The 26,679-nt window shown below is 36.2% G+C and overlaps 2 protein-coding genes across 5 annotated transcripts; one reads left to right on the top strand and one right to left on the bottom strand.

The window, feature by feature from the left end:
* Window positions 1–733: 733 nt before the first annotated feature.
* Window positions 734–16,689, top strand: LOC148274614 (snRNA-activating protein complex subunit 1-like). 2 transcript variants are annotated; one of them, XM_088236884.1, is made up of 8 exons: window positions 734–844; window positions 2,502–2,640; window positions 3,429–3,609; window positions 3,971–4,127; window positions 4,540–4,674; window positions 5,530–5,628; window positions 13,710–13,776; window positions 15,015–16,689. In XM_088236884.1, exons 1-8 carry the CDS (start codon window positions 841–843, stop codon window positions 15,247–15,249), a joined length of 1,017 nt encoding a protein of 338 aa, XP_088093010.1. In that variant the 5' UTR covers window positions 734–840; the 3' UTR covers window positions 15,250–16,689. The 2 variants fall into 2 exon arrangements, with proteins under 2 accessions (XP_088093010.1, XP_088093011.1); XM_088236885.1 differs by lacking the exon at window positions 4,540–4,674 and having other exon boundaries at window positions 735–844.
* Window positions 16,690–18,110: 1,421 nt separating this feature from the next.
* Window positions 18,111–22,458, bottom strand: RpS7 (ribosomal protein S7). 3 transcript variants are annotated; one of them, XM_088236886.1, is made up of 4 exons: window positions 22,360–22,458; window positions 21,674–21,841; window positions 21,263–21,595; window positions 18,111–18,239 (listed from the first exon to the last, which is right to left on the bottom strand). In XM_088236886.1, exons 1-4 carry the CDS (start codon window positions 22,432–22,434, stop codon window positions 18,162–18,164), a joined length of 654 nt encoding a protein of 217 aa, XP_088093012.1. In that variant the 5' UTR covers window positions 22,435–22,458; the 3' UTR covers window positions 18,111–18,161. The 3 variants fall into 3 exon arrangements, with proteins under 3 accessions (XP_088093012.1, XP_088093014.1, XP_088093013.1); XM_088236888.1 differs by having other exon boundaries at window positions 22,093–22,383; XM_088236887.1 differs by having other exon boundaries at window positions 22,258–22,383.
* Between the last annotated feature and the right edge of the window lie 4,221 nt (window positions 22,459–26,679).

The raw sequence follows: 26,679 nt of genomic DNA, 5'->3' as shown, positions 1-26,679 counted from the left end.
ATGTGAACTCGTAGAGTGAAAATGAATTTTTAAAAATGAATTAAAAATCAACATAAAAGATTTATTTATTCTAATTGAAAAAAACTCTAGGTCAGAATAATAAAAGTTTCTACCTAGGGTACTTGTTTTATTGAAATTGGAAGACGATAGAGGATCGCAAGAGAATGGACAAAGGGGTTTTAATATTTCTAAAACACGTTAAATGATAACATTTTTTTTTAAAGGAAAAAATAAATATTTGTGTTCTTATGATTTACCCTAATTTTAAATTTTAAGGGACATTTTAAACGAGTTGTAAATAACTTACAATTAGAAAATGAGAATCCAGTTAAGATAGAGTGGGATTCAAACCACGGACCTTCGATCCGTAAGTCCGGGACACTAGCCACAGGACCACAACCCGATTTGCTGAGACTTTATTATGTGCCAAAAATAAAGCAGCTGTAACAATAATAAAATAAGCCAATTCAACAACCAAGTATAGATTTTATCAAGACTTAAAATTATTTAGAAATTAACCTGTTCATGAACAGAAAAATCATTTACAATAGGATGACCTCGTAAAATCTCTTTACAAGGCCAGCTAACTTAGTACGCCATTACAACTTGTTAATACTTTGGAAGGCCTTGATCAAAGCCTCATCACGAGTCACGGACAATAATTTATAATTTGATGAAACTGTTGAAATTTTATCTTCCGTTATCTATGGTCCCGTTTAAAACTTGAATATTTACATACTTGACATTTGACGCTGATTTGACGTACATGTGTATAATCTCTGATTTGACGTTCCTCTTTATTTGTATTTTGATATTCTTTCGGCGGCAGCGGCACTAAAAATGGGTAAACAATATTCTAAAGATCCACTTTCTCAACAAAAACTTATTCAATACCCCGAATTCTTAATGAAGACAATATATACAGAATTATAGAAAAAATATATATTATTCAGATGATCAAAGAAAGTAATAATACTTCCTTTAAAGATTGTCAAATGACTTAAAAAAATATCTCAACATTTAAAATGATATAATCTCAGATATTTATGATATAACAGCGTAAGTCCTCTTCAAGCTCAAGAGCTTCCTCCTCTTGAAGAGGCACAGTGTCAGGGCCCATCTCGCCATATATTTAGTTGGCATAAATTCAAATAAACTAGGGCGCAAAAGTCAACAAATAAACTGGTCCAAAAATAATAATATTTTCATATTACGAAAGTCGACTTTGTAAGATACATACTTCATTGCAGCGCAACTATCCTTAAACTGCCGAGGCACTATGGATAATGGCGGGAAATGGCACCCTACACCTAGTACAAAGCATAAAAACTCATGTAACATAGTATCATATTTTTTACTTCATATTTTTTATTGACAGTTCTTGATGGAATTCCATTGCAATTAAATCTAGGTAAATTTCGGTGCTGAGTCGTGGTAAATAATATATTCAGTATAAAGTTTATATTTGGAGCACTAACTTTGTGGTTATTCATTATAATAAAATAAATAAAACAACTTTGTTTTTAACCACTAACTTTTTATATATTTTTTTTCCACCGACCGGTTTCAAAGCAAACAAGCTTCTTCCTCAAGGTTTATGTCACCAATGAATTGATTCCTATTTTATTTTTATCATGTTCACTAAATACTACATGTGGACCCAATAAATCAAGTCTTTTTTTCTTACAAGGGTGGTAATTTGATATAATTTTTTTCGAAGCTAGACAGGAGAGGACTAAAAGAAATATTGTTAATTTGGTTATTAATTATTTTTTTCTTATTATGGATCGCTTTTTTAATTTCTAAGATTTCTAAGTTGTCTAATTTTAATATTTTATTTTCAACATGAAGTACTTTTAATCCAGTGTCTTTATTGAAGCTATGATTATTTTCTATCAGATGATTTGCGAATTCAGAAATATTATTATTATTTAAGCATCTTAAGTGTTCTTTTACTCTAATATTAAAGTTTCTTTTAGTTTTTCCAATGTAGATTGAATCGCAATCATTACAATTTAATTGGTATATCCCAGATTTATTATATTTATGGTCTTTGTCTTTGTGATTTTTTAACAGTGCTCCTATATTATTAGTTGTGTAGAAAGCCAGTTGAAAAAAGACTTGATTTATTAGGTCCACATGTAGTATTTAGTGAACATGATAAAAATAAAATAGGAATTAATTCATTAGTTACGTAAACTTTGACGAAGAAGCTTGTTTGCTTTGAAACCGGTCGGTGGAAAAAAAAATTTAAAAAAAACAAAGTTGTTTTATTTATTTTAATATATTAAGTATTTTAGTGCATGCATTTAAAATATAAAACTTGGATTAGATATACAAAATAATAATTAAAGCTAAATGTTTTTGCCATAATTACTTTTATGTCTATTTATATATGTAGAAATTTATTTGCAATGATAAGTAAGATTTTGTCCTGCTAAACCTTTAAACAAAAATAATAACAGGTGGTGTAATTGAAACCATTGTAATTGTATTCCCAGACAAACGTGTGATCAGAAACTTGGCTGAAGGATTTGTAGACGACTTCGACCGGCTGTTGGAGGACTTTACTAAAACACAATCCACACTTGGGGACTTCGTACACCTGTGGAACAGTTCCAAATTTCACTTGATATATTGGTCAGTGGATAAGTAGATTTATCATTGCTTTTTCTATACTTTATCCGCCTTGTGTTGTACTTGTTCCAAGTCCCGGATTCCATTTCCCAGCGATGTTGACATTAAATATCTATCCAAAAGATACTTTTTCACTGCAATATTTCCTTCATAGATTGAGGTGCAGTAATTGTAAATTCTAAAACCCCACATCTTTTAAGAATAAAATAATAATTTTTTATCCATTCATTACAGCTTTGATTTGGTTTCGCAATGCGTGGATCGGAAATGGGGCCACGAGATCTCGTTTTTACGTTTATTTTCAATGGAAATTTTACAAAACTTGGTTTGCAGAAACTTAACACTATATTAAATGTAACAAATACCATAATAATATAATTAAGGTCCTTTTCACAAAATGGTGTACAAAACAAAAAATAAGATAATTACCATCTATGAATAATTAGTTTCAGAATCACCTTAAACATATCCAGCAATGTTAATTGCTTTGACGAAGAAACGTGTTTACGAGCGGCGAGGTCCTTATTTACAGGTTTTATTTCCTGATATCCGGACATTTGGCAATTCAGATGACTAGAGTTTGGATAAACGGAGTTCTACCGTATAAAAATTTTAATTTTATAACTAACATTGAAGTCTGAGAAGAAGAAGAAGACTACAGAAAGGGAGACTTATGCCGACAGAGAAACGAACTATAGATTCTGATATATCCCACTTTTCCAATATTTACCCCAGCCTTAAAATTAAATTTGAGACCTTAAAGCTAAATAATGAGTACGTATTGCGGGCAGCGGGCGAACTACGAGCTGCGAGCTGCTGGAGTTCGTGGAAGAAGCGATGCGCGTAGTGGCGCACGTGTTGCTGGGCGGTGGTTTAGTGGGGGCGGAGCGCGGGGCTCTGTACACGCTGTATGCGCTGCGTGCCACACAGCACTCGGGCCGCCCGCCCGTTGTGCGTCTCATCAGCCGCCAGGTAAGGGATCCCGCGTTCGTATTACGTTTACTATTGAGTGGGAGCTCTTTATGGCGGGCGATATATTTAAGTCCTCGAGAAATTAATAAGTTATACTAATAAGATAATTTTCAATGGCTATTACTTCAATCCTAATTGCAACCCCGTCAAATACGCAAGGTATAGAAAGAAAGACTACTGCCCAAGCCAAGAATAGTTAGAGGAACACTTATAGCATTTTTGGTTGTAAAGAATATCGCAGATACAAAAAAGATAAATTAATCAGTTTAAGATTGCGTTAAGATTTAAATCTCAGCGATAGAGGTGCTGGACCGAAATTAGACTTCCATAGAACAATGTCAGATAAGGTACCTGTCGGCAGGCCGAGCGACTGCAGGCTTTGAAGGGACGCTTGGAGCGTGAGCGGGAGGTGGAAGCGCTGTACGTGCTGTGTTCGCTGCTGCGGGATGGCGTATTTCGACTCGTGGCCACGGAGCGCGACTACGGATTGGAGAAGGCCATCAGGAAGGACTTGGAGTGTAAGGAAACATATTTATTTAAATAAAGAAAATATCTTTAAAATTATAAAAGTATTTGCAATCCTAAGATTTACCCAAATATTAATTTTTTTTTTGCCATTTCTAACAAGTTGGAAGTAACTTGTCATTAGAAAATTGGAATCAAGTTGTGGTAACGTAATGGAGTTCGGCTCGTGATCTGTGAGTTGGTCAATAGTTCAATGTTTTTTTTCCATCAATCAGGTCCTTTTCATTGGATGCTCTCGCAGTATAATATTTACTGTAATAAGTAACAAAAGTGAACATTGGTGGTAGACAGTCGATTTGCTGTATTTCAATTTATTGAGTGTTTTTCTTTCTTGTGGAAGTGAGAGACTTCCATTATCATAGTGGTACCAATTGAGTTTAGTCTTATACAGTCAGGTGTTTGCAGACAGGAACCTCCGCAACACGGGAGTCCTGAAGGGTCTGGACAGTACGGGGGGGTTGGAGTGTGCCCTGCAGCAGGAGCTGGCGGAGGGAGCAGCCCTACTACGCACCTACCAGACCAGCAAGTGCTCCCTGCCTGGTGAGCAATCAATGCGGGCCCCGTTGTAACATAAATGGTGACACGTATTCAAAAGAGAGGGAGAAAAATCCTCCGTAATAGTGTAATATCTTCAATAATGTATATTTCATGTGTTGTGCAAATTCAATAATAGCGTTTTTGGAAAAAAATCTCCATGTTAATGATGTGAAATATTGTGTTTAGTGCAGCAAAAAATATGTTGCGAAGAAATTTCCCGGTGTCAGAAAATTTTTATTAACCGCGGGTTGTATTTTCTAGTTTGTAACAGTGTAGGCAATCACCGATAATTACCTGATAGTCTCATTATATTATGTTTTTAAAATGGCAATGTTTAATTTTATTGACTTAATTAACTTTTATTAACTTTATTGAGTGCGCATATACATGCGTACATTGAAAAAAAAATGCCGCTACTCTGTACTCGCTAATTTTTTAATATTAAACAATATGTAAGCCTCGTATAAAATATTATAAGACTCGGTACCAAACAACTTCAGTTCAATAATTTGTCCTTCAAGTGAAAAAACTATTTAAATCATAATTTAGTATAAATATTTTTTGTTCCTATTTGGAAATTGTCAGCTTTCAATGGCAAGATGTAACCGGACCAGTTTAAGTATTCTATTTCTCAACACATTTAGATATACTTGTCTAGTTTGGTTTGAGTTTACAGCGATTTAAACAAGCACTATTAGGGCTTACTTAAGCCTGTTGATTGGCTTATGTTTGTCAATGCTTCTTTTCTTTTTTTAAATGTTTTTGACTATTCTTTTATTGTAATATTTAAATCCTATAAATTGTATAAATGGACAATGTCTGTTAATAAATAAATAGTGTATGGTGCACCTGTTGCAGGCGGTGCTAAAGGGAGGCCGTGCCGGGAACTGAACTATCTGAAGGCGGACTTCCTCACAGACGCACTGTCCACTCTGAAGGACCTATCCCCCCACTCCGGTAAGCATCCGCCGCGCTATATAAATATAAATGCACAGTTCTATATATACAGGTGTTCTTTAAACCCTGTCACATCCGAAACCACGATTTTCAGTATGAGCAAGAAGACATATTGGCACATTAAAATAAATTTTTAGAACGACTAAAATCTTAAAAAATAATAGATAAAACCATTTTTAAAAAAAAATATTTTTACTAAAAAAAATTTCGTCGTTGTAAATATTTTTTTAAATATGCTAATATGTCTTCTTGCCCATACTGATCATCCTGGTTTCGGATGTGACAGGATTTAAAGAACACCCTTTATACTGCGTCTTTCCCTTACGTACATTTTCTTCTCCCGTATTCGGCATAAATATAACTGAGAAATCTGTAACTGGTCATATTGTTGCGATTGTTATTGTTAAAGACTGTGATTTCAAGAATAAATCACCTCGAGGCTACTTAACAATTTAATTTTACTGGAAATATTTTGAACTGCTTAAATTTTTCCACAGCCGAATTATTATCCCTATCCCTCTCCTCCACTCCACTTCCTCATCCCTTCTTGTTCTTTTTTCTCTCGTCTCTTGTCTTATGTAATATTTTATTGTTTCTCTTTACTGTGTAAAATGTTCTCTCTTTATATTTGTGAAAAACTTTAACTGGATGTATGTATTATTTTTTATAAAATAACTGTTTTTCCTAAATAAAAAAAATATATATAAAAAAAATCTGCCTGCTGTCATACAAATATTATTATTTAAAAAGGCATGCTGTAATAGTGGAAAATATAATAGTTGTACTTTAATGCTAATAACTGGTAATGTCCTAAAGCAAAGACAAAAACGATGTGCCCCGGAACCGGTGACTTACTAAGCGCAGAGAGGTATGCATGCGCAAGGGAAGGGTGATAGTTAATAATCTTTGTTACTATTTTTCAAAGTTTTTGTTGTCACGTTATATTTTTTATTAAATTAATTTACGATATAATAGTAAACCGTTACTTTTTTTTTAAATCCCTAAATTGAGGACTAAATCCACCTGTCCACCGTTGTTCTTTTTTATTATCCTTTTTTTACTCCCAAACAAATCCTCCCCGTAAAAAGAGGCTCCGGTTTACTATGTCTCCCCCTAATAATATGATGTAGTTTCAATGCCTTGTCTGCCTCTTGTTTGGCCTTGCTTCATTATAAGTTAGACAAATACTGTTATGTTCGAATACGACCCGTAATTCATAATTGAAAAGAACCTCGCCGAAGATATTGGTATTTTTTCGTCTTCTTAAGTTTGGTAGGACTGTCATATTTATTTATTTAAACACTTAATATATAAGCCGATTTCTTCCCACCTACCCAAACCGTTCAATTCGAGAAAATCAGTGTTATATGAACATATTGTTGGTTTATTAATAATTTCTTTTTAAAACAAAATATTAATAAAAATAATATTTTTTATAAGAAGTAAAAATTGACTAAATATCTACACTATAATATGAAGAGAGGAGGGGGTAAAGAGGGAAGGAAAGAGGGAGGAAAAACTTAAACATTTCGGAAGTGACATTTCATACTTGATTTGAAAGTAAATAAAGAAAGAGCGGCGTCTCAGACATGTTATAGACATACGCATCAATTTTTGGCGCGATCTGCTATATAATATGTTTGTGGCAGCTGTGTAAATAAGTATATCTTGTGTTATTTGCACGTGAAACTAGTGTATCTTCGGTGTTCTGTGAATTTTGCTTAATATACTTCAAAAAGATCAACTCAAATTTGTCACCGAGGAGATGCTTTCTATGGACGATACCGCCGCCGTTCAGCGCATAATTACAGGAGATGAGACGTGGGAGTATGAATATTACTTGGAAACAAGTCGACAATCTTCGGAGTGGCGTTTGCCAACTGAGCCAAAACCCAAAAAATCCAAGCCTAAGTTGCTCAAATATCAAAGGATGTTTTCTTCTCGATAGATGATTCTTAGTCATCATCAGCATCACGATCATTCGCCCGTCTCACACATCTCTTCTTGTACGCGATTATTTGTCCAAAAAAAATTGTAACATTCCCCATGTGACTTTTTCTTGTTCCCTAAACTCAAATTACCATTGATATATTACACTGTTGTTCTCTCTCTCTATAGATGAAGAACATTTTATAGAAGGGTATATAGAAGTCTAGGCATTTACAGGGCTTATGATCTATTTATTTATTAAATATATACGGCCTAAGCCAATTACAACAGTTACATGAAGAAACATAAATGCAAGAAACTGAACAAAAAGAACATAAAACTATTTAGCAAAGACAAACAAGGGCAAAACAATAATAGTATACAATATGTTTAAAAAAATGAAAGATCAAAAACTTTGAGCTAAACCATGCCAATCCAACTTCATCCCACACTGTTTAGTCGCAAAGAGATCTACGAAAAGCCGGAAGATCTATCCCAAAAAATTCCAAGTAGTGTGATGAATTGACTAATCTACACATTCTGGACATTGGGGCATAAAAACAAAAGTTGCACTTAGAAGATTTTATAAAAAGCAGATTTTGACTTCTGGTGACACGGTTGGGAACATGAAAAGAAATTGATCGCAACAGAGATGGGACATCACTTAAAGCATTAAGTATTTTGAAAATGCATATAAGGTCCATCTCAGTTCTACGTCTCTCCAAAGAAGACAGATTAAGAGATTGCTCTATTTCAAAATAAGAATAATTACCCCTTTGTAATCCGAGCAACCATGCCACTTTTCTTAAAAAAAGGTCTTGGACAGACTCAATATGGTCAATATGAGTCATGTAGAATGGAGAATAAATAGGAGAAGCGTATTCTAGATGGGGTCGAACTAGTGAGCAATAAAGAGTTTTGATGGTATTAATATTTTTGAAGTCCGCCGTCACTCTATTGATAAAACCGAGAAGTTTGAGAGATTTGTTTACAATATTATCAATGTGTTCACGATAGGAGAGTTTAATATCTAAAGTAATGCCAAGACCTTTATTGACGAAACCATTGAAAGGGAAGTATTTTTTAGTTTGTAGTTGAATTGTATAGGTTTTTTTCGTCGCGAGAAAGATATTATTTTACATTTGTCAATGTTAAGTTGAAGACAATTGATGTCGCACCATTCATTAAAATAATTAAAATCATGTTGAAAAAGAAGACAATCACTGGGAGATTCAATCAGTTTAAGTACCTTGTTGTCATCAGCAAAAAGCCAGAATTTTGTATTAAAGTAAAAAACATTGATAATATCATTTATAAAAATATTAAATAATAATGGAGCAAGGTGGGCTCCTTGAGGTACTCCAGAAGTAACAGTGATTGGAGAAGACAAGGAATTATTAATTTGAATCAACTGTTTTCTTTCACTTAGGTGAGACCTGAAAAATGATAATAAAGGATCTCTTATACCAATGGCTTGTAATTTAGCCAGAAGAATTGTGTGATTGACTTTATCGAAAGCTTTAGAAAAGTCTGTATAAAGCACATCAGCCTGAAGATTGTCTTCGAGAGCACAAGTAATAGCAGTAGCATAAGCAAGCAGATTGGTTGTAGTGGATTTGGCAGCTCGAAATCCATGTTGTTGATCTATCAACACATTTTTGAATACAGGTGTTATTTTTTTGTTACAATAGATTCAAATATTTTCGGAACAATAGATAACATTGATATAGGTCTATAATTTTTGACATCAAACTTGTCACCTGACTTAAAAATTGGCCTGATATATGAAGTTTTCCAAGAATCAGGAAATGTGCCACAGGAAAGAGACATATTAAACAGTATACAAATGGGCGAGGACAGTATAAATTTGCATTCATTTAACAACAGTTCAGGAATACCATCAGGACCGATACATTTTTTCCTGCCTAATCTTTTCAAACAATAAAATACTTCACCAATAGATATTTCACACTTACTAAGATCTACAGTATCTATATAATTCAGGGAAGAGTTATTTAAAGCGTAGGAAATATTGTTAACAGAATATACAGAAGAAAAAAGATCTGCAATATCTTGACTATCAGTAATGTGAATAGCATTAGATATCATACTGGAAGGAATATCACTTTCAGAACGTTTTTTTTGCGACAAATTGCCAGAATTCTTTAGGATTATGGGTTAGTTTTGATTCCGTATTTTCTATATATGCCTTGTAATTTTTGCCACATTCGATTTTGCACAATTCTCTAAGGTGAGAAAATTGTCGATAGTACAATAAATTAGCTGTCTCTTTAAATAGCTTATGAATTCTTTTTTGTTGAAAATCAATTGTTTCAGTTCAACACTGAACCAATGGGGGAATTTAGGTTTGAAAAACTTCTCTTTTGGGATAAACGGATCAATGGCTCGAGACAATAGATCATTAAATTTACTTACAGCTTCATTTATATTCATGTTACTAAAAAGAGATGTCCAGTCAATCTGAGAGAGAAATTCATAAATTCTTGGATAGTCTCCTTTATTAAATTTATGGTGATAAGAGGTAATGGGTGGTGATTGATCAATATTGAATGAACTTGACATAATTTGTATCGATAGTGGAGGGTGATAGTTGTCAATTGGTAATAAATGGTTACTAGATGTTTGAACAAGAATATTCTGTCTACGGCTAAAGATAAGGTCCAAACAAAACAATTAGTGACTGCATTTAACTGAAACATGTTCATGTATGCAAAAAAGTTTGCAATTATAGCAGCTTGCGAGGATAGAGAGCCTGAAGTCTGAACACCTCGGTTATCATTTGACCATAACAATTTTGGTAAGTTGTAATCTCCACAAACTAAAAACAGATCACCTTCTTCAGAGATGTTTTCAAGTAAATCCGTATGTGCCTTATAAATATCATTTGAGGAAGAAGGGGGAATGTATATACAACCAATTATATGTTTCTTGCCATCGAGGATGATGGTCAAGAAAATCTGATCGGAAACATTACTGTGTGATTTCAAAATATGACATATAATTTTTTTTTGACACAAATCATCACTCCGCCACCTTTAGACTTATATGAAGCAGAACGAGCACAACGAAAAATGTTAAATTCCGTTAGACCAAGTTCAGCAGATCAGATTTTATCGTTTAGCCAAGTTTCGGTAAAAAATAAAATATCTTAATCACATACAGATAAATCACACATTAGAACATTCAATTCAGTGTTCATGCCTCTGACGTTTTGATAGTAGGAATAAATGTCATTAGTGCACGATCTGGTGTTGGTATTTAGTCTAAAAAATTGATTTGGGATAGTTCACGTTGGGTAGTTCACTTTCAGCGGCTAGGCGAGCTGGGCAGTCCTGGGATCCAGTAGAGTGAGAGGCAGATGTAGCACAAACGGGAACCTTATCCTCTTTATTACATGCATCGCGGTTGTGACCAGTTTTAGCGCAGTGAGAACAGGCGGGTGTTTCGACATGACATTTTGAAGCTGCATGTCCACAAAGTTGGCAATGTCCACATTTCAACGAATCTATCCAGTCTCGTACTTTGTGTAACTGCCAATCCATGGCCAGTTTGGTATAAGAAATTAATGAATGTCGAACAGATGGAGGAACTCTGTATAAATGAATGCACGTCCCAGTGCGAGGGCCCGCTTTGTGTGAGAAGATAGTTACTTTCTTTAAGTCTTCAAGAGGTATCCCAGTTTCATTGGTGGTCTGATGGTGAATTGCGCTGATTATATCATCAGAAGAAGCGTCCTGCGATAGACCGGCTTTCGCTAAGGCAGGATTATTAGATAGTTTTACTGCTTCTTCGTTTGAACTAGGGTGTATTACTACTCCGCCATTTTTAATCTCTTTAATACCAGTAACTGTAATTCCAACTTTTGTCGGATTAACAACACTCTTGATTTTCTTGAACGTGTGTTCTGACAAAGTTGACTTGCCTTCTGGAAGGATTATTACTGCAGGTCTTGCAGCTTGATCTGTCATTGACTGGTTAAAAATTCACTGTCTGATCCTAAGATTATTTCTCATTAGCGAAAACTGACAATAATGTCCCATATTCAGAGACAGAAAGTACATTCTATTCTCGTTGGCAGAGAATTACTCGAAGGTTAGGGCTCTGTCTAACTTTGTTTATGAATATTCATACATATTTATTTTCACTCCACTTTTCTTATTTTCACTCCACTTTTCTAAATCCAGCTAGTATCCAATCGAGAAATTCCACTAATCCCTCATCTACCTCGTCTCATGTGTATACCTCAGATATTAATTCCATAGTGATTACCACAGACTATGTAAAAAATCTACTCTTAAAGCTAGATACTTCAAAATCAGCTGGACCTGATCACCTTCCCGCATGTTTTCTCATAAATTCTGCTAGTACTATATGTGTACCGATCACTTTGCTATTCAAAAGATCTCTCAAAGAATGCACAATCCCACATATTTGGAAATCCGCTTTTATAACACCAGTCCACAAGAAAGGGCCTAAAACCGACATTGCCAATTATAGACCAATTTCTAAACTGTGTATAGTGTCTAAAGTATTTGAAAGGATAATCTATAACCAACTATATTCCGCCATTAAAAACTCACTGAGTCCATCTCAACATGGTTTTCTAAAAGGGAGATCTACTGTGTCAAATTTAATCTTACTTAATGATTACCTTACTGATTCAATGGACGGTGGTCATCAGGTAGACGTTATTTACACCGATTACAGTAAATGCTTCGACCGAATCGATCACAAATTACTATTAAAAAAATTAACTAAAATCGGTATTAGAGGTGACCTCTTCAGATGGTTTTCATCTTATATAGACAACAGGTCGCAAGCGGTAGTGGTTAATAATTTTATTTCTAGTTGGGTACGGGTCCCCAGCGGGGTGCCTCAAGGGTCTCTTCTGGGACCTTTGCTCTTCATAATTTTTGTTAACGACATTGATAAATGCTTTACCTCTTCGCGCTTGCTTTGTTTTGCTGACGACATGAAAATTTTTGCAACAATCAAGACCCCAGCTGACGTCTTTGATCTGCAGTCAGATCTCGACCGTCTAGAGAATTACTGCAACTCCAACTGCTTGGACCTTAATCCTTCTAAGTGTTCAGTTATTACATTTAGTCGCAAAGTAAATTTTTTACGTACTAACTATGTGCTTAAGGGTCAAAACCTCCAACGCTCATTATGTGTAAAGGATCTAGGTGTCTTCCATGATAGTAAATTACTTTTTGACACCCATGTTGACAGCATCATAAAAAAGTCATCGCGTGCGCTTGGCTTTGTTATGCGTAGCTCTACGTCGTTCACTATGGCAAAGACACTTAAAATCCTTTACTGTACATTAGTGCGAAGCAACTTAGAATATGCATCACAAATATGGAATCCTATGTACAATGTGCAGATATCACGCATTGAAAATATTCAAAAAAAATTCGTAAAGTTCATGTGTTTCCGGTTGAAACTTGAGTTTAAATCTGACCAGTATATTCATATATGTAAAAAACATCACCTACTGCCTCTGCAAAAACGTCGCGAAATAGCGGACATAATTTATTTACTTAAAATTGCCTCTGGTTCAATTGACTGTCCTGAACTACTTTGCAAACTTTCTATCAATGTTCCTTCCAAAGTTTTAAGAAATAACCCTCTTCTTCACATACCTCTTGTTTCATCTAATTATAGGCAAAATTCATATTTATGGCGAACTTTTAATAATTTTAATGTAATTAATAAATCATTTAACATAGATTTATTTGAAAATAATCTTAATAACGTGCGGCGTTTGCTTTCAAAATAACTCGTAGTATTTTTTTCTTTTCTTTTAAATTTACATTTAATTACTATTCATTTTATGTTCGAGAATCTTTTTTAACTTACTGTGATGCTACTTGTGAAAACCTGTAATTGGCTTATTTGTTATTTGTTTTGTTATATAAATATGTGATAATTATAGCTGTTGGTTATCCAAATAAATAAAATAAAAAAAAAAATAAAAATAAATGTCAAGCTGACATAAAATAATCATGTTTGCATGATGTGTCCATATGTAGATATATATTTATATCATAAAATCAACTTTCAAACATGTAACAGGCAATAGCCGACTGTTTCCTGCTATTATACATGGTTTCTCTTGCGTGTTGCAGCGCAGGACAGAGGCCCCCTGCCCGGAGGCTCGAGGGGCTGCGCGCAGCCACCCGGCGACGGGAAGAGGTACGTATCCTTCACTTATTCAATAAGACAGATTGTGGTTTTGGCGTAGTTGTCGCAGACTCCGGGCTGTCGCGGCTTACCTTCATGTAGCAAGAATGATCGAGACACGGTGCAAAAGCTTTCGTCGCAATAATAAAAATATTTTTTTTATTCAATAACAGACCGGAAGTATTACAATAAAAGATCTGGGAGCTTCGGTTTATAAAGACTCTTCAGTTTTGCATATTCACTATCAATTTTTTATAACTAATTAAGCGAAAATCTAATATTTATTTCCAATCAAATAGTGAAATCTTTCATTGTATCCCTTACAGCACTACATTGTCAATTTGTGATCAATCAAATACACACGGTGAGCACAATTAGCTTATTCTAATTTTCCAGAATGACAATGAAGTGTTAGTTAGACCGGAAGTATTCTAAACTCTACCAAATACATCCTAGATCCGGGTTGAGCATACGGTGTCCACCAGATTTTAGTCTCTCCAGGCCTTTATGTCAGCGGACAAGTTTCGATTGCAGATTCCTGTTTAACAAGACATAATATGCTGACGTACTTTTGATTCGAATTTATTATAATTTTACGAGTTTCACAAGTTTTTGCGCATTCTGGGTTGAAACTATTCTTGTTTTCAAACTATTTATCTCAGTATTATAAAAAAAATTCTTCCAGAAAGCAGGCCCGACTGGCTGACCTTTATATAGAAGAGGCTATGCTGCCTTATGTCTCGAGTGCATGTGTTTAGAAAATAATCTGCGTAATGTGATGGTCAATAATTGAAGACGTGAATGGATGAAGGCGTTTTGTTGCAAATTTTTTTAAATGTTTTTTTTTTTTTTACATAAATGAAGATTTTATGTACAGCCCTTTCATATAAAGTCAACTACAACATAAAAAAGTAGCAGAAAACCGATTTTGAGAGGGAATGAAGATGTCATTTTATCAATAATTGTATCGGTGTTTAAAACTTTAAGCCCAAATATCTCTGCTTTTTGTTTTTGTCACTAAACGTAATAATAAAGGTCCGTGGTTCAAATACCACTCTACTCCAACTTGATTCCCATTTTCTAATAGTGATTTATTAACAACTCGTTGAAAATGGCCCTCAAAATGAAATATTTGAGTAAATAATAAGAACTAAAATATTGCTCTTATTTTCTTTTTTTTTTTAAACAACACCTTCCACTCATGTCTTCGATTCTCCTTTAATGAAATATGTATACAAATTTGATTTCAGGAAACACATTCCCAAGGTCATTCCATCTTGTGAAGAAGCCTCTTCCTCGAGGTCTAAAAAATATCTAAACCCCCACTCCCAAATTCAAGAGGAAGTCGGCTTCCCTGAGCCTAAGAAGAGAAACTTTCACACCGCCATGGGGCTCATGAACATGCCCCTTATCTCGGAGGGCAGTGTGGACGCTTCCCCCGCCCCTCCCATCACCGCTGACATGCCCCTCATCGCCCCCAGCTGAGGAATGGAGCAGGTAGCGGGGCAGACGGGCAGTGCACAGGGTAGCTGCCTATTCTAATTACGTTGGTTCACATGAATCTTCACAATTATTTGTTAAATGAGGATGTTTAGTGCTGCCTAGTACCGCAAACACAGATGATGTACTATAAACTTTCAATGCCAATTCATAGTGGCTCATAGTGTCACCAGCATAGTGATCACATCTTGCGACTAACTAACCTTCCCAATAAAAATAATGCCATATCCAGGATGGTGTCTTTTTTTGTGCACCACATTCATCAGATCACAATTATTGAAGGAAAAAACATTGATGTAAAATGTGCTTAATGTTTTATTATTTTTCATCACATTCATAGAAATTTGGCTGTACAATTTAATGTTCATATTTGGTACTTGCAGAGATTAGATAAAAAAAGAACGGCTTAAAAGATTTACAATGCAAATGTTGTAAAAATGTAGAGAAACTGAGGTTTGTATAAATACAGAGTGGCATGGTGTCCAATGTCCACCTGAGACACGGGAGCGGGGAGTTTCTATCTCGCCAGCATCTCCCACCATGCACGTTACTTTCCATGTACCACGGCACATCACTTTCCTGATCTTGTTACGATACGATGTCAAGTTACAATATTATGTTAAGAAATGCTTCATCTGGTTATATATTTACCGCTCACTTTTTGTGGTGTTGTATCACGTACAGTAAACTTGCCAAACTTACTTCTTTGCTCGATGTATTTTATTTTTTGTAAACTTTTTAAAATCATTGATTGCTAGAATTACATTCGCCCGTGTGCTTTGCAGTTTCTCAAGTATTTCCAACCTTAACTGTAAATAGGGTCCACTAGGGTCTAGGAAACACTGTAATCTGGCTCCTATACATGATTAAAATTGAACATAATTGAAAACTACCTATGTGCGCCCTTTGCTGGACAGCAGCCTCGAGGTAACAGTGCTATAAAAATTATCCGGAATGGAATGACCCCTATGTAGAATCTCGATGGTATCGTGTCAAAAAAACTTTAAGTTCCTCAGAGTACATATTTTAATGTTGCGTAACTAAAAACTAGGAGAATGTCAAGTTGAATAATTGCAGGAATATTTCATCATCATTCCCTTTCCGCACCTAATGGTGCAATCGCAGCGCATCAACTATGCGGGGAATCAAACCCGAGGCCACTTGATCACTGACCATTACTCCACGAGGCCGAAAAATATTTTTTGCAGGAATATTTATTTAGCAAAAAATAAAAAAGAACAGAACATTTAAGACATCACACCCCAGTACGGTAAATGATAATTGGTTTTTTCTTTTGTAATGTGGAATGTTTATATTAAATTTGTATTTCTTTGTAATGTATTTTTTCTGAATAAACTATGAATAGTGTGCATGAATAGTGTGCAGTGATATTTTTTATGTAATTAAACATATTTTAGTACCATCTGTTTGGACTATGAATTATTTTTACCTCTGCATGTAAATTGAATCATTTGAATAATAATTATCCTAATCACATTTTACCAGACAAAATCAAACGACTATCCGCTTGACTCGACTGCTGCTACTGTAGCACAGGCCGCATGCTGGCTGATGACAACAGACTTTATAAAGTCCAAACGTCGAGATCTTAGAGAGATTAACAAACATCATATTGTGATTTTTCAGGTTTTTTTTAAAAATACACATGCCGTCATTATACTGATAGAACCTAATCTAAATGCATATTTGCTTATTCTGAGAAAAATATATTTAAATGTTTGATTTGACAAGTCTTTTCTTATTCATATTTTGTGCACGATACATAATGATGAAACTAACTTAATTTCTTTAAATTGTTTCAATAGTTAAGGTTTCAAAACAGAATACATAGAGAAAAGTTTTTTTAGTAACTAAAACATAACTTTGGAGGATTTCATGAGGGATATAGCTCTAAAAATAGCATAGCTGCATTTTTAACTTTTCTCAAATATTGTCAATTAAAAGGTTGTATGTATCTATATACCGGCAGTATACAATGCACGTGTCGCAGCCAGATCGTCATTTTAGGCGGATTAGGCCGTTTTATAATTTAACTAGGCAATGTGTAATCTGCCTAAAATGATAACTCGTCCGTATCCTAGATGAGGATTATTATTAGTAGGAATAATAATTATGTAATTTGTAATAATGGCTGGAAATGCTGAGACCACCCATAAGGACATCATATAATTTTTTTTCTTTCCTTCTTTACAAGTTGATAATATGGTATGCATATTTTGTAAGTTATCTCTGCATTGTTATTAAAATTAAATATGCTTTGTTTTATACGGTAGAATTGGCTCTGCACTATTTAGCCATTTTACTGGAAATTTTTTTTTATTACTATAAGAAAATACACATATGTATTAAAAAAAAAAACACATATTTCACGAGCAAAATAAACTTATAAGATTGTCATTATTATCTTATTCATTCGTAATGGTGTAAAGGGTGTTGCAATGATGCAATGATTATTTTAAAATAAATATATATGTACGTATTAATCGTATAAACAATTTCCTTAATATATTTTAATTTTTGGGCCATTGTGCTTTAGTCGTAAATAATCACGTTAGAAAACGGGAAACAAGTTGCGGCAGAGCGGGATTCAAACCTCGGGCCTCCTGATCCAGAGCCCGCGACGTTACCCACGGGACCACAACCCGTCGCAACGCTACGTATCTCGATCAGTTCTTCCGAGAAGGTGAGATTACTCCCGCTCCTCACATGCCAGTCGAGGTGCATCGCATCAAACTCGCGACTTTACGCTTACTATGCTTGTCACTACACACGAGTATTATAAAATATCAGTTGAATAAAAAACAGAAGAAAAAATACCACAAGAATTGGATGTTTTTAATTAGTTTTAATTAGCGTATATAAAAGTAAAGTTCCATTTACAGGTACGGCTCGGGGAATTCAAAGTTGACTTCTCGTCCTGTTAACTTCTTGTACACTGACTGGAAGGTGTCCACCTGGAACAGTCAACAGGGATATGTAATATGAGAATATTATCAAAATACAAACAGACGGATGTCGAGATGTGTCCCAGTGCTCGAATGCATATTTATAAGCCATCTAATGCGCTAGTTAGCTTGGTGATTTTCCATATCTTATTTATTCCAACACTTTTTATGCATATAAGGGCGGGCATATTGCCTCGAGACAATTTATTCCTGCCTACCCAAACCGTTCAGTTTGAGAAAATTACAAGTACATGGACATTCTACTAGTACATAATATACGAGGACGGATTGATAATGAAGCTATCCAGCGCTAGATGGCAGCACAAACAAAAAAAATATTTTTTTCCAAATTGCAATCTGTCAAACGGCAGCTGCTAAAATGTCACCCAAATTCATCGATTAGTTTATTTGTTGTAGCCGTAGAAGTAAACAACTTTTGTGTTTCTTGAAAAATGGAAAAAAAGTAAATTTCGTGCAGTGATTAAACACTATTATTTGAAAGGGAAAACGGCGAAAGAGACAAAAGAAAAGCTCGATAAACATTACGGTGGGTCTGCTCCGTCAGATTACATGGTAAAATATTGGATTGCTGAATTTAAACGTAGTCGAACAAGCACTGCAACAATACCATCAACAGGAAGGCCAAAAGAGGTGGTTACTGAAGAAAATATCAAGAAAATCCTCAATATAGTTATGAATTATCACCGAGTGAAGTTGCGTGAGATTGTTGAAATGGTAAACATCTCACATAAATGTGTGCTCAACATTTTGCATGAACATTTGCATATGAAAAAGCTATCGGCAAGATGGGTGCCGCGTTTGCTCAGTGTCGAACAAAAATGAGTTCGAGAGACCACTTCCCAGCAGTGTTTGGACATGATAAAGTGTAATCCGGTTGATTTTTGGCGTCGATTAATAACTATTGATGAAACGTGGGTGCACCACTATACACCCGAAACCAAAAGTCAACCGAAACAATGGGTGGAAGCTGGAGGAAGTGCTCCGAAGAAGGCAAAGGCAGTGAAATCGGTTAGCAAAGTTATGGCCACTGTATTTTGGGATGCACTTGGAATATTGCTCATCGATTATCTTAAAAAAGGATCCACAATCACAGGAAAGTATTATCGTGCATTATTGGATCAATTGAATGATGCAATCTAGGAAAAATGACCACATTTAAAGAAGAAAAAAGTGCTCTTTCTTCAAGACAACGCACCGGTTCACACAGCATTAGATACGATGCTAAAATTAGGTGAAATACACTTTGAATTGGTTGATCATCCACCTTATAGTCCAGATTTAGCTCCTAGTGACTTTTTCCTGTTTCTAATCTTGAAAAAACGGCTCGCAGGAAAAAGATTCAGATCAAACGAAGAAGTGATTGCCGAAACTATCGCGTATTTTGAGAGGTTCCCGAAATCATATTATTCAGATGGTATAAAAAAGTTGGAATATCGTCTTACTAAGAGTGCCGAAGTAAAGGGAGACTATGTTGAGAAATAAATGGTTTTTGAAAAAAGTTTTTTTCTACTTAGGTAGCTTCATTTTCAATCCGCCCTCGTATCTTCAATATAAAATCTTCATTGTCTTATTCGGTTGGCCAAATATTGCACCGGTACAAAACTTGCTATAATGAGGCGGGACAATATGAACGTAGTTATGCATAAAACAGTCAGCCATAGAAAAGTAAAACTGAGATAATAGCACTTTTGTAAAAAGAGTGAATATACAAATCTACACAGCAGTTAGAATGTTTTTGAATTTAACAAATGATAAACAATGACGTAATAAACAAATTAATAAAAATATAGTTCTTAAGTATACCGCCAACGCATGTTTCAATAATTTGTCTCACTCTGTTCCATGGAAATATTGCGTATTGTATTTTTTTCCACTTATTTTTAAATGTACCTACACTTAAGATAATATTTAGTTTTATATAAATTATCCTTACACTGTATAATATTCACCAGTCTGAAGATGCCCATTAGAGAGGGTGAAAGTGCTAATTGGTCAAAATAAATAAGTGGAAGTGTACCAAGTATTTTTTAAATTAATGACTTTTATGTAAATATGAGTTATTACATCATTACAATGGAATTCCATCAAGAATTGTCAATAAATAATTTTAATGAAATAATGAAAACATTGGTTTTTTCCTATGACAAACAAAAATCTAATTACGTACTTGGCCAGTTTTAATGATTTTTAAAGAACCGTAGGATTTTTCTAGTGCCTTCGAGTGTTTTCTGCAAATAGAAAAATGCCGTTTTTGTAATCGACACCATTTTTAGAAGGTGATTAAAGAGTTTTTAGCACAACACAGAATTGACCTTACTGCACCTGATAACATCAATATTGCATTTTTTCAAAATTGTGGACTGGCTGCTTTCTGCATAACTACGTTAAATTATCCTTACACTTTAGGGACAGTTAAATATTCCATGTCCACCTTGCCTGGAATTGAACCCGGTGCCACTACCAAATGGTAAACCGTATTCTTCATCCGAACAGATACAGAGGAATTATATAAAATATACCTACCTATGTATATTTTATAAATTTAAAATTTCTATGCATAAAACTAATGTTTATTCAAGAAATATTTTTTGGCGTGAGAATTATTTAAATTTATTTGCCGAAAGAAATTATATTTTTTTTTATGTTTTCCAAGCAAAACCAAGTAAAAAGGCAAACATGTGATAAAAATGAAAATATACTGCGGCGAGCTTGTTTCACATTCGAGGATTATCTTTGTGGCATTTTAATGCCAACGTCTTCTTACAGTATCAAACAGCCGGTGGAAGTGAATACAATCCGCTGAACAAATATTAATTTTACAATATACTCGGTCAATAGAATTTCATTTGAAAAACGGATGTCATTACGCATAAATAGATTTTTGGAGAACTCGATTTTAATCGTAAGTAACCCGCAGATCGGTTGAATTATGAAATTGTTCAATAATAAGAGCAAATTCCGACTTGATCCTTCGCTAGTCAGAATAGAGTTAATTAATAGAATTAGCGCACCTTGTGTTCGATGGTGGTTTGCTGGTTCTTGTCGAGGTGCACCTTGATGAAGCGAGAGCCGTCGAGGCGGATGCGCACGCGCTTGCCCACGATCTCGGCCGGGAACACGAGGTCCTCGAGGATGCTGTCGTACACGGAGGTCAGCGTGCGCGAGTGCGGCCGCTTCTGCTTGTAGCCGCTCCTCGTCTTGCGGGTCGGCTTGGATAGGATCTTGCGGTCTCCCACCAGCACCACATGCTTCCCGCTGAACTTTTTCTCCAGTTCTCGCACCAGCCGGATCTGCACCTTCTGGAAGGCCTTCAGCTTGGGCATCGGGACGTAGATGATGATGGACTGCAACACAAGAGACGCGGTCAGCGCTACCGTTAGACGCGGTTAGCGACGAGCTACGAGCTGCGAGGCCCCACTTACCTTCTTGTTGTTGAGGTCGATCTCCTTGGCGCGGGTGATGTACAGCTCGCGGAGCTGCGCCTTCAGGTCGGAGTTGTTCTGCAACTCCACCAGCGCCTGCGAGATGGACGACTCGAATTGGTCGGGCTCCACGCCTCCCGCCTTCAGTATCTTGGCGCCTGCCGACATCTGCAAAACGCCACACTATTACTGATTGTCGTCGCACCGAGCGGCGCCCGTACTCCGACGGGTGGACGTTTGTGAGGACGACGACGAAAGTAATTCATTATTGAATTTGACAAACAAATATCAACACGAATCACCAGTGACTTAACAGATCCCGCCTTGGAATACAATTTTCAAAACTATCATGATACCGGTATTGATAAAAAGAAATACACATAAAAAAATCGAATTATAGAAATATCGTAAGTTTTCACCGTGACACTTGAGAATTTCGCACTTATTTTATTCCGCGTACTTCAAAAATAATCTGCCAAAATATCATGCATGTAACCTCAGACTGTCGGAACGTAAAATAATATTGAAGATTATCTCATATTGTAAGAGTCATCCGCGACAGACATTCGATGAGAAACACTTACGTTGACGGTAAATGTATTAAAACACCTTTATTTTCGTTTTAATTTAACAGATATAACTATAAACACAAAAAATACACAAAGAATATCGACATTAACGTGTACCTTGTCAAACTTCCGAGAAAAAGAGGTTATCCCGCTAGCGACATCTATGAGTTGGATTTGGAAGAACCAACTCATTGCCAGTCGTATGAAACAACCAGGGTACTCAAAATTTATTTTTGTTTTTTTCACAGATCTTGCACGCATAAACAAATACTACGTAAATATCAGAAAAAGTGCGTTATGGCATTTTTTTGTATTTATTTTTATTTAAGAAGGTAAACACGAACAGAAAAAATATAAAAGGAAAAACGTTAGAGAAATTATATAAACTTAAAAGGTAATATAAACATTATTAAGAACTAAAAGCATACGTATTTTTTCACAAAATTGATGTATAAAAATTAATTAGGTGACTGTTGTTAACATAAAATAATAATCAATATAAAGCCTTGCTACATATAAGCCATTTAATTATTTTTTTCTTAAAAGTTATGTCAACATTTTCTTTTAAGATCTGTTTAGGAATCTTATTTAAAAAAATAGTAATTATATAATAAAGTGTTCTTTGGCCATACTTGTTTATAAACCTTGGTACTGACAAGTCTTCACTTTGTGCTAGCCTTGTATTATGTGTATGTTTATACCTTTTCTGGGCTGGTATTCCGAACGCGTTTACAGCGCGCTATAATGCGTATTTAGTACGTAAAAACGCGCTATACCGCGCTATAATTTCGATTGGAATACCAGCCCTGGTAGTTACAATCATATCGATATCTAAAAACGATGATTGTCTATGACTTACAAAAGGTGGTGGATGTGTTTGTCATTTGTCGTGTATTTTTCGCATTTATAAAAGTGATTTGTAGATAATAACGTATTAATTTAGTGTAATCCGTGTCAAAATCATTTTATTTAGTGCTGTGAATAATTAATATAAGTATTAATTAGTTTATTTAATTTGTATGTTAGTTTATCCAGAACCTTCCACTCAGGTAACAATACAATCAGATATATTATTTTTACCTTGCATATTTTATTGTTTTTTTTTTCTTAAGTTCTATTTGGTCTTAGAAAGATGAATGAAATAGAAAAACCTCCAGATCCTCCAGATGGGTCAAGTTCTGACTCGTCTGGTGGCACAATGGAATCTGTACCGGACGCCACTGAATTCGTAACTGTGGTCTCAAGGGCCAAAAAACAAAGGTTAATAAAACCAAGGAAGTCGAGTTCTGACTCAGACCGCGTCCTTCCTCATAAATCTCCCAGCTCACGACCAATTGTTTCTGCAACCCCAACCACATCGCAGGATACAATCACAGTAACTCCAACTCCCACACCTCCAAACAAAACACAATCCCGCATGTACAACGGAATGGACCGAGCTCCGTTCATCGTACATGTCACCAAATTCCAGGTAGATTGCGACACCCCAACCAACCTTTACGATATTGACTTTGGTCGCTTCCTCCATAAGAATAATATCCGGACGGTCTGGAACGGAATTAAATCCGTCGGCCGTAACCGAGTGTCTGTGGAGTTTAAGACAGCGAACGAAGCCAATTCGTTTGTCAAATCAGAAATTCTGAAAACAGCGAAATATAACGCATTTGTACCTACTTTCCAGGTTACGAAACAGGGTGTAACCAAAGGTATTCCCTCACACTGGTCCAAACAGGACATAGTGGAGAATGCTGAGGTACCCCACGGGTTTGGTAAAGTAATAAAGGCCCGACGACTGAATTATCGATCGAGAACAGGTGACGTAGTCGAATAGAAACCTTCCCGCACGGTTGTCTTGACTTTCGACTCCAAGGCACTCCCATCCCACATCTCAATGTTCAATGTCTCACTCCCCGTAGAGCTCTACGTGTTTCCGACTATCCAGTGCTACAAGTGCTGTAAATTCGGGCACACAAAAACCATCTGCAGATCTTCCGCACGCTGCTACAAATGTAGCTCTCCACATAATGAGGAGACCTGCACTGTAGCGGAGAATGCGCAAAAATGCCTAAACTGCTCTGGAAATCATTCAGCCATCAGCAAGATATGTCCAGAACTGAAAAGGCAACAGAACATCAAGCATACAATGACCGATAAAAGCATCTCGTATGTTGAGGCTTCTAAGATGTATGGAAGAGCAACGGTTTCATATGCAGAAATCGCTTCCAAAGCGCCAATTCCCCAAAGACCCAAAGACCCTGTTAAACCTAACCCGTCAGTGTCTTTCCAGAAATCAGTGGAGAGGAAGTCGAAATCAGGAAAACTTCCTTCCAAATCCAATACTCCCAAACCTGATTCCTCTCTCCTTTTTTTCCCGAATGGACAACTTCCATCTGGGTCCAATGGAGGTGCTATCCCCAGCACAGGTTCATCACCCAATACATCATTAATCTCCACACTCCTAAATCTACTTCTCTCACTCCTTCAGAATAATACTGAAATACCATTCAACGTTGCCCACCAACTTCAACATATCAATTCAATTTTACATACCCACAATGACTCCTCCGATGAGGATTCTACAGTGGAACGCCTATAGCCTCCTTAATAAAAAAGAAGATCTTCTTCATACCCTGCAAGAAGAATCTATCTCTCTCGCGGCCATTTCGGAGACGTGGATGATCCCGGGATCTAATGCCAGGTTCCGGGGGTTCCATTGTCTCCGGGATGATCGCGATGATGGGAGGGGTGGGTCTGCCCTTCTCATCAAAAACTCCCTTCCCTTTACCCCGGTCAACGTCAAGCCTGCAGGTTGCCCTTTTCAAGTGACGGCTGCAAAGGTTAATGACTTGACTATCCTACCCATCTATATTTCCCCATCCAATAAACCTTCAAAGTCAATGCTCCTCTCTATGTTCCAAAAATTAACTCCCCCGTTCCTTGTTCTTGGAGATTTTAATGCTCATCACTCCCTGTGGGGCGCTCCGACATGCGACAGAATAGGAAGAGACATTATTGATCTTTTAGATGAGGTGAACATGTGTGTTCGTAATGATGGTTCCCCAACTCGTCTCCAACTCCCAAACCATCGACCCAGTGCTGTAGATTTATCAATCTCCAGTGCTGGAATAACATCATCACTGCATTGGTCCATCAAGGAAGACACCCTTGGTAGTGACCACTATCCCATATTGGTCGACATCATGTTCAGCTATAGACATTGCCAAAGTGGCCTATCTCCTGGGGGAAGGCGAAGACCGAGGTACATTACGGAAAGAGTTAAGTGGAAGAACTTCTCTGATGACATTGAACTCAAAGTGAACGAGCTGCCCATTCCGACGAAAGAAAATGTAATGAAATGCTATGAAGCATTATCATCATACATTGTCGAAGCAGCAGACAGACATGTCCCTATAAAGCAAGGAAATGACAAAAGTAAACCTCCTCCCGCCCCATGGTGGGATAGCGAATGTGCGGAGGCAGTTTTAAAAAGAAAAAGACTAGCCAAAGTCTACTCTTTAAACATGAGCTTGAAAAATCTATTGATTTTCAAACAAGCAGAAGCCAAAACAAAACGCCTGTTAAGAAACAAGAAAAGGGAAGGATGGAAAAACTTTTGTTGCTCTTTGTCGCGAGATGTGCCAATATCGATCGTTTGGAGCATGATACGCAGATTTAGAGGTTCTTTCACTCCACCTGTGAGACGTCCTGAGTCTCTTGGGTGGGTCGAGGAGTTCGCTAACAAGTTAGCCCCGCAGACTGCTAATAACTGGAATGAGTCTCCCTATTGGTACCAGTTTACAGATAGAGGCTGGTTGGATCATAGCTTTAGTTCAAATGAACTGAAGACTGTTCTGACACGGCTTAAGGACTCAGCTCCAGGGATTGACGGTATCTTATTTGGCTTCATACAACATAACAGTGACCTTACCCTCTCCTACATCCTATCGCTGATCAATATGATCTTTGAATCAGGTAACATTCCCCCTTCATGGAAAACCCAATCCATCATTCCTATCCTTAAACCTAACAAGGACCCAAATTTTGGTACTTCCTACCGCCCCATAGCCCTCTCCTCCACACTGTTAATAGTTGCGGAACATATGGTGAGACAACGCTTGGACTGGTTTGTGGAGAGCTCGAAAATTCTCCCAGAGTCTCAATTTGGATTTAGGAAAAAAAAGAGCACTATTGAAAGCGTATCGGTTCTGACATCCGATATCAGAGCCGCTCTGACAAATAAAGAATTCCTAATTGGACTGGACATAAGTGGAGCATATGATAATGTTATAATACATATTATGGAAGCTAAAATGCTACGAATTGGAATCCCGCGAAAGCTCACTTCTTTTATAGCAAACTTGATTCTCTCCAGAAAGGTAGAAATCAGTGTTCGCGGTCATGCTGTGGTGGAGAGAGAGTTGAGCAAGGGACTACCTC

This window comes from Micrasema longulum, unplaced genomic scaffold, assembly GCF_059751315.1.
Source record: "Micrasema longulum isolate JH-2025_06_02 unplaced genomic scaffold, ASM5975131v1 h1tg001614l, whole genome shotgun sequence".
Taxonomy (NCBI): domain Eukaryota; kingdom Metazoa; phylum Arthropoda; class Insecta; order Trichoptera; family Brachycentridae; genus Micrasema; species Micrasema longulum.
The sequence above is the reverse complement of the archived record's forward strand: the minus strand, read 5'-3'. Positions and strand labels throughout refer to the sequence as shown.

What these genes read in the sequence shown, in the direction of transcription:
- LOC148274614 (XM_088236884.1), top strand. An exon ending in TGCGTCTCATCAGCCGCCAG is followed by an intron (nt 3,610 to 3,970) that starts GTAAGGGATCCC and finishes ACCTGTCGGCAG; the next exon opens with GCCGAGCGACTGCAGGCTTT. An exon ending in GGACCTATCCCCCCACTCCG is followed by an intron (nt 5,629 to 13,709) that starts GTAAGCATCCGC and finishes TGCGTGTTGCAG; the next exon opens with CGCAGGACAGAGGCCCCCTG.
- RpS7 (XM_088236886.1), bottom strand. Translation starts at nt 22,434, where the DNA reads ATGAGTTGGTTCTTCCAAATCCAACTCATAGATGTCGCTAGCGGGATA. An exon ending in TCGACCTCAACAACAAGAAG is followed by an intron (nt 21,596 to 21,673) that starts GTAAGTGGGGCC and finishes CTTGTGTTGCAG; the next exon opens with TCCATCATCATCTACGTCCC. An exon ending in AAACCACCATCGAACACAAG is followed by an intron (nt 18,240 to 21,262) that starts GTGCGCTAATTC and finishes TGACTGTTCCAG; the next exon opens with GTGGACACCTTCCAGTCAGT.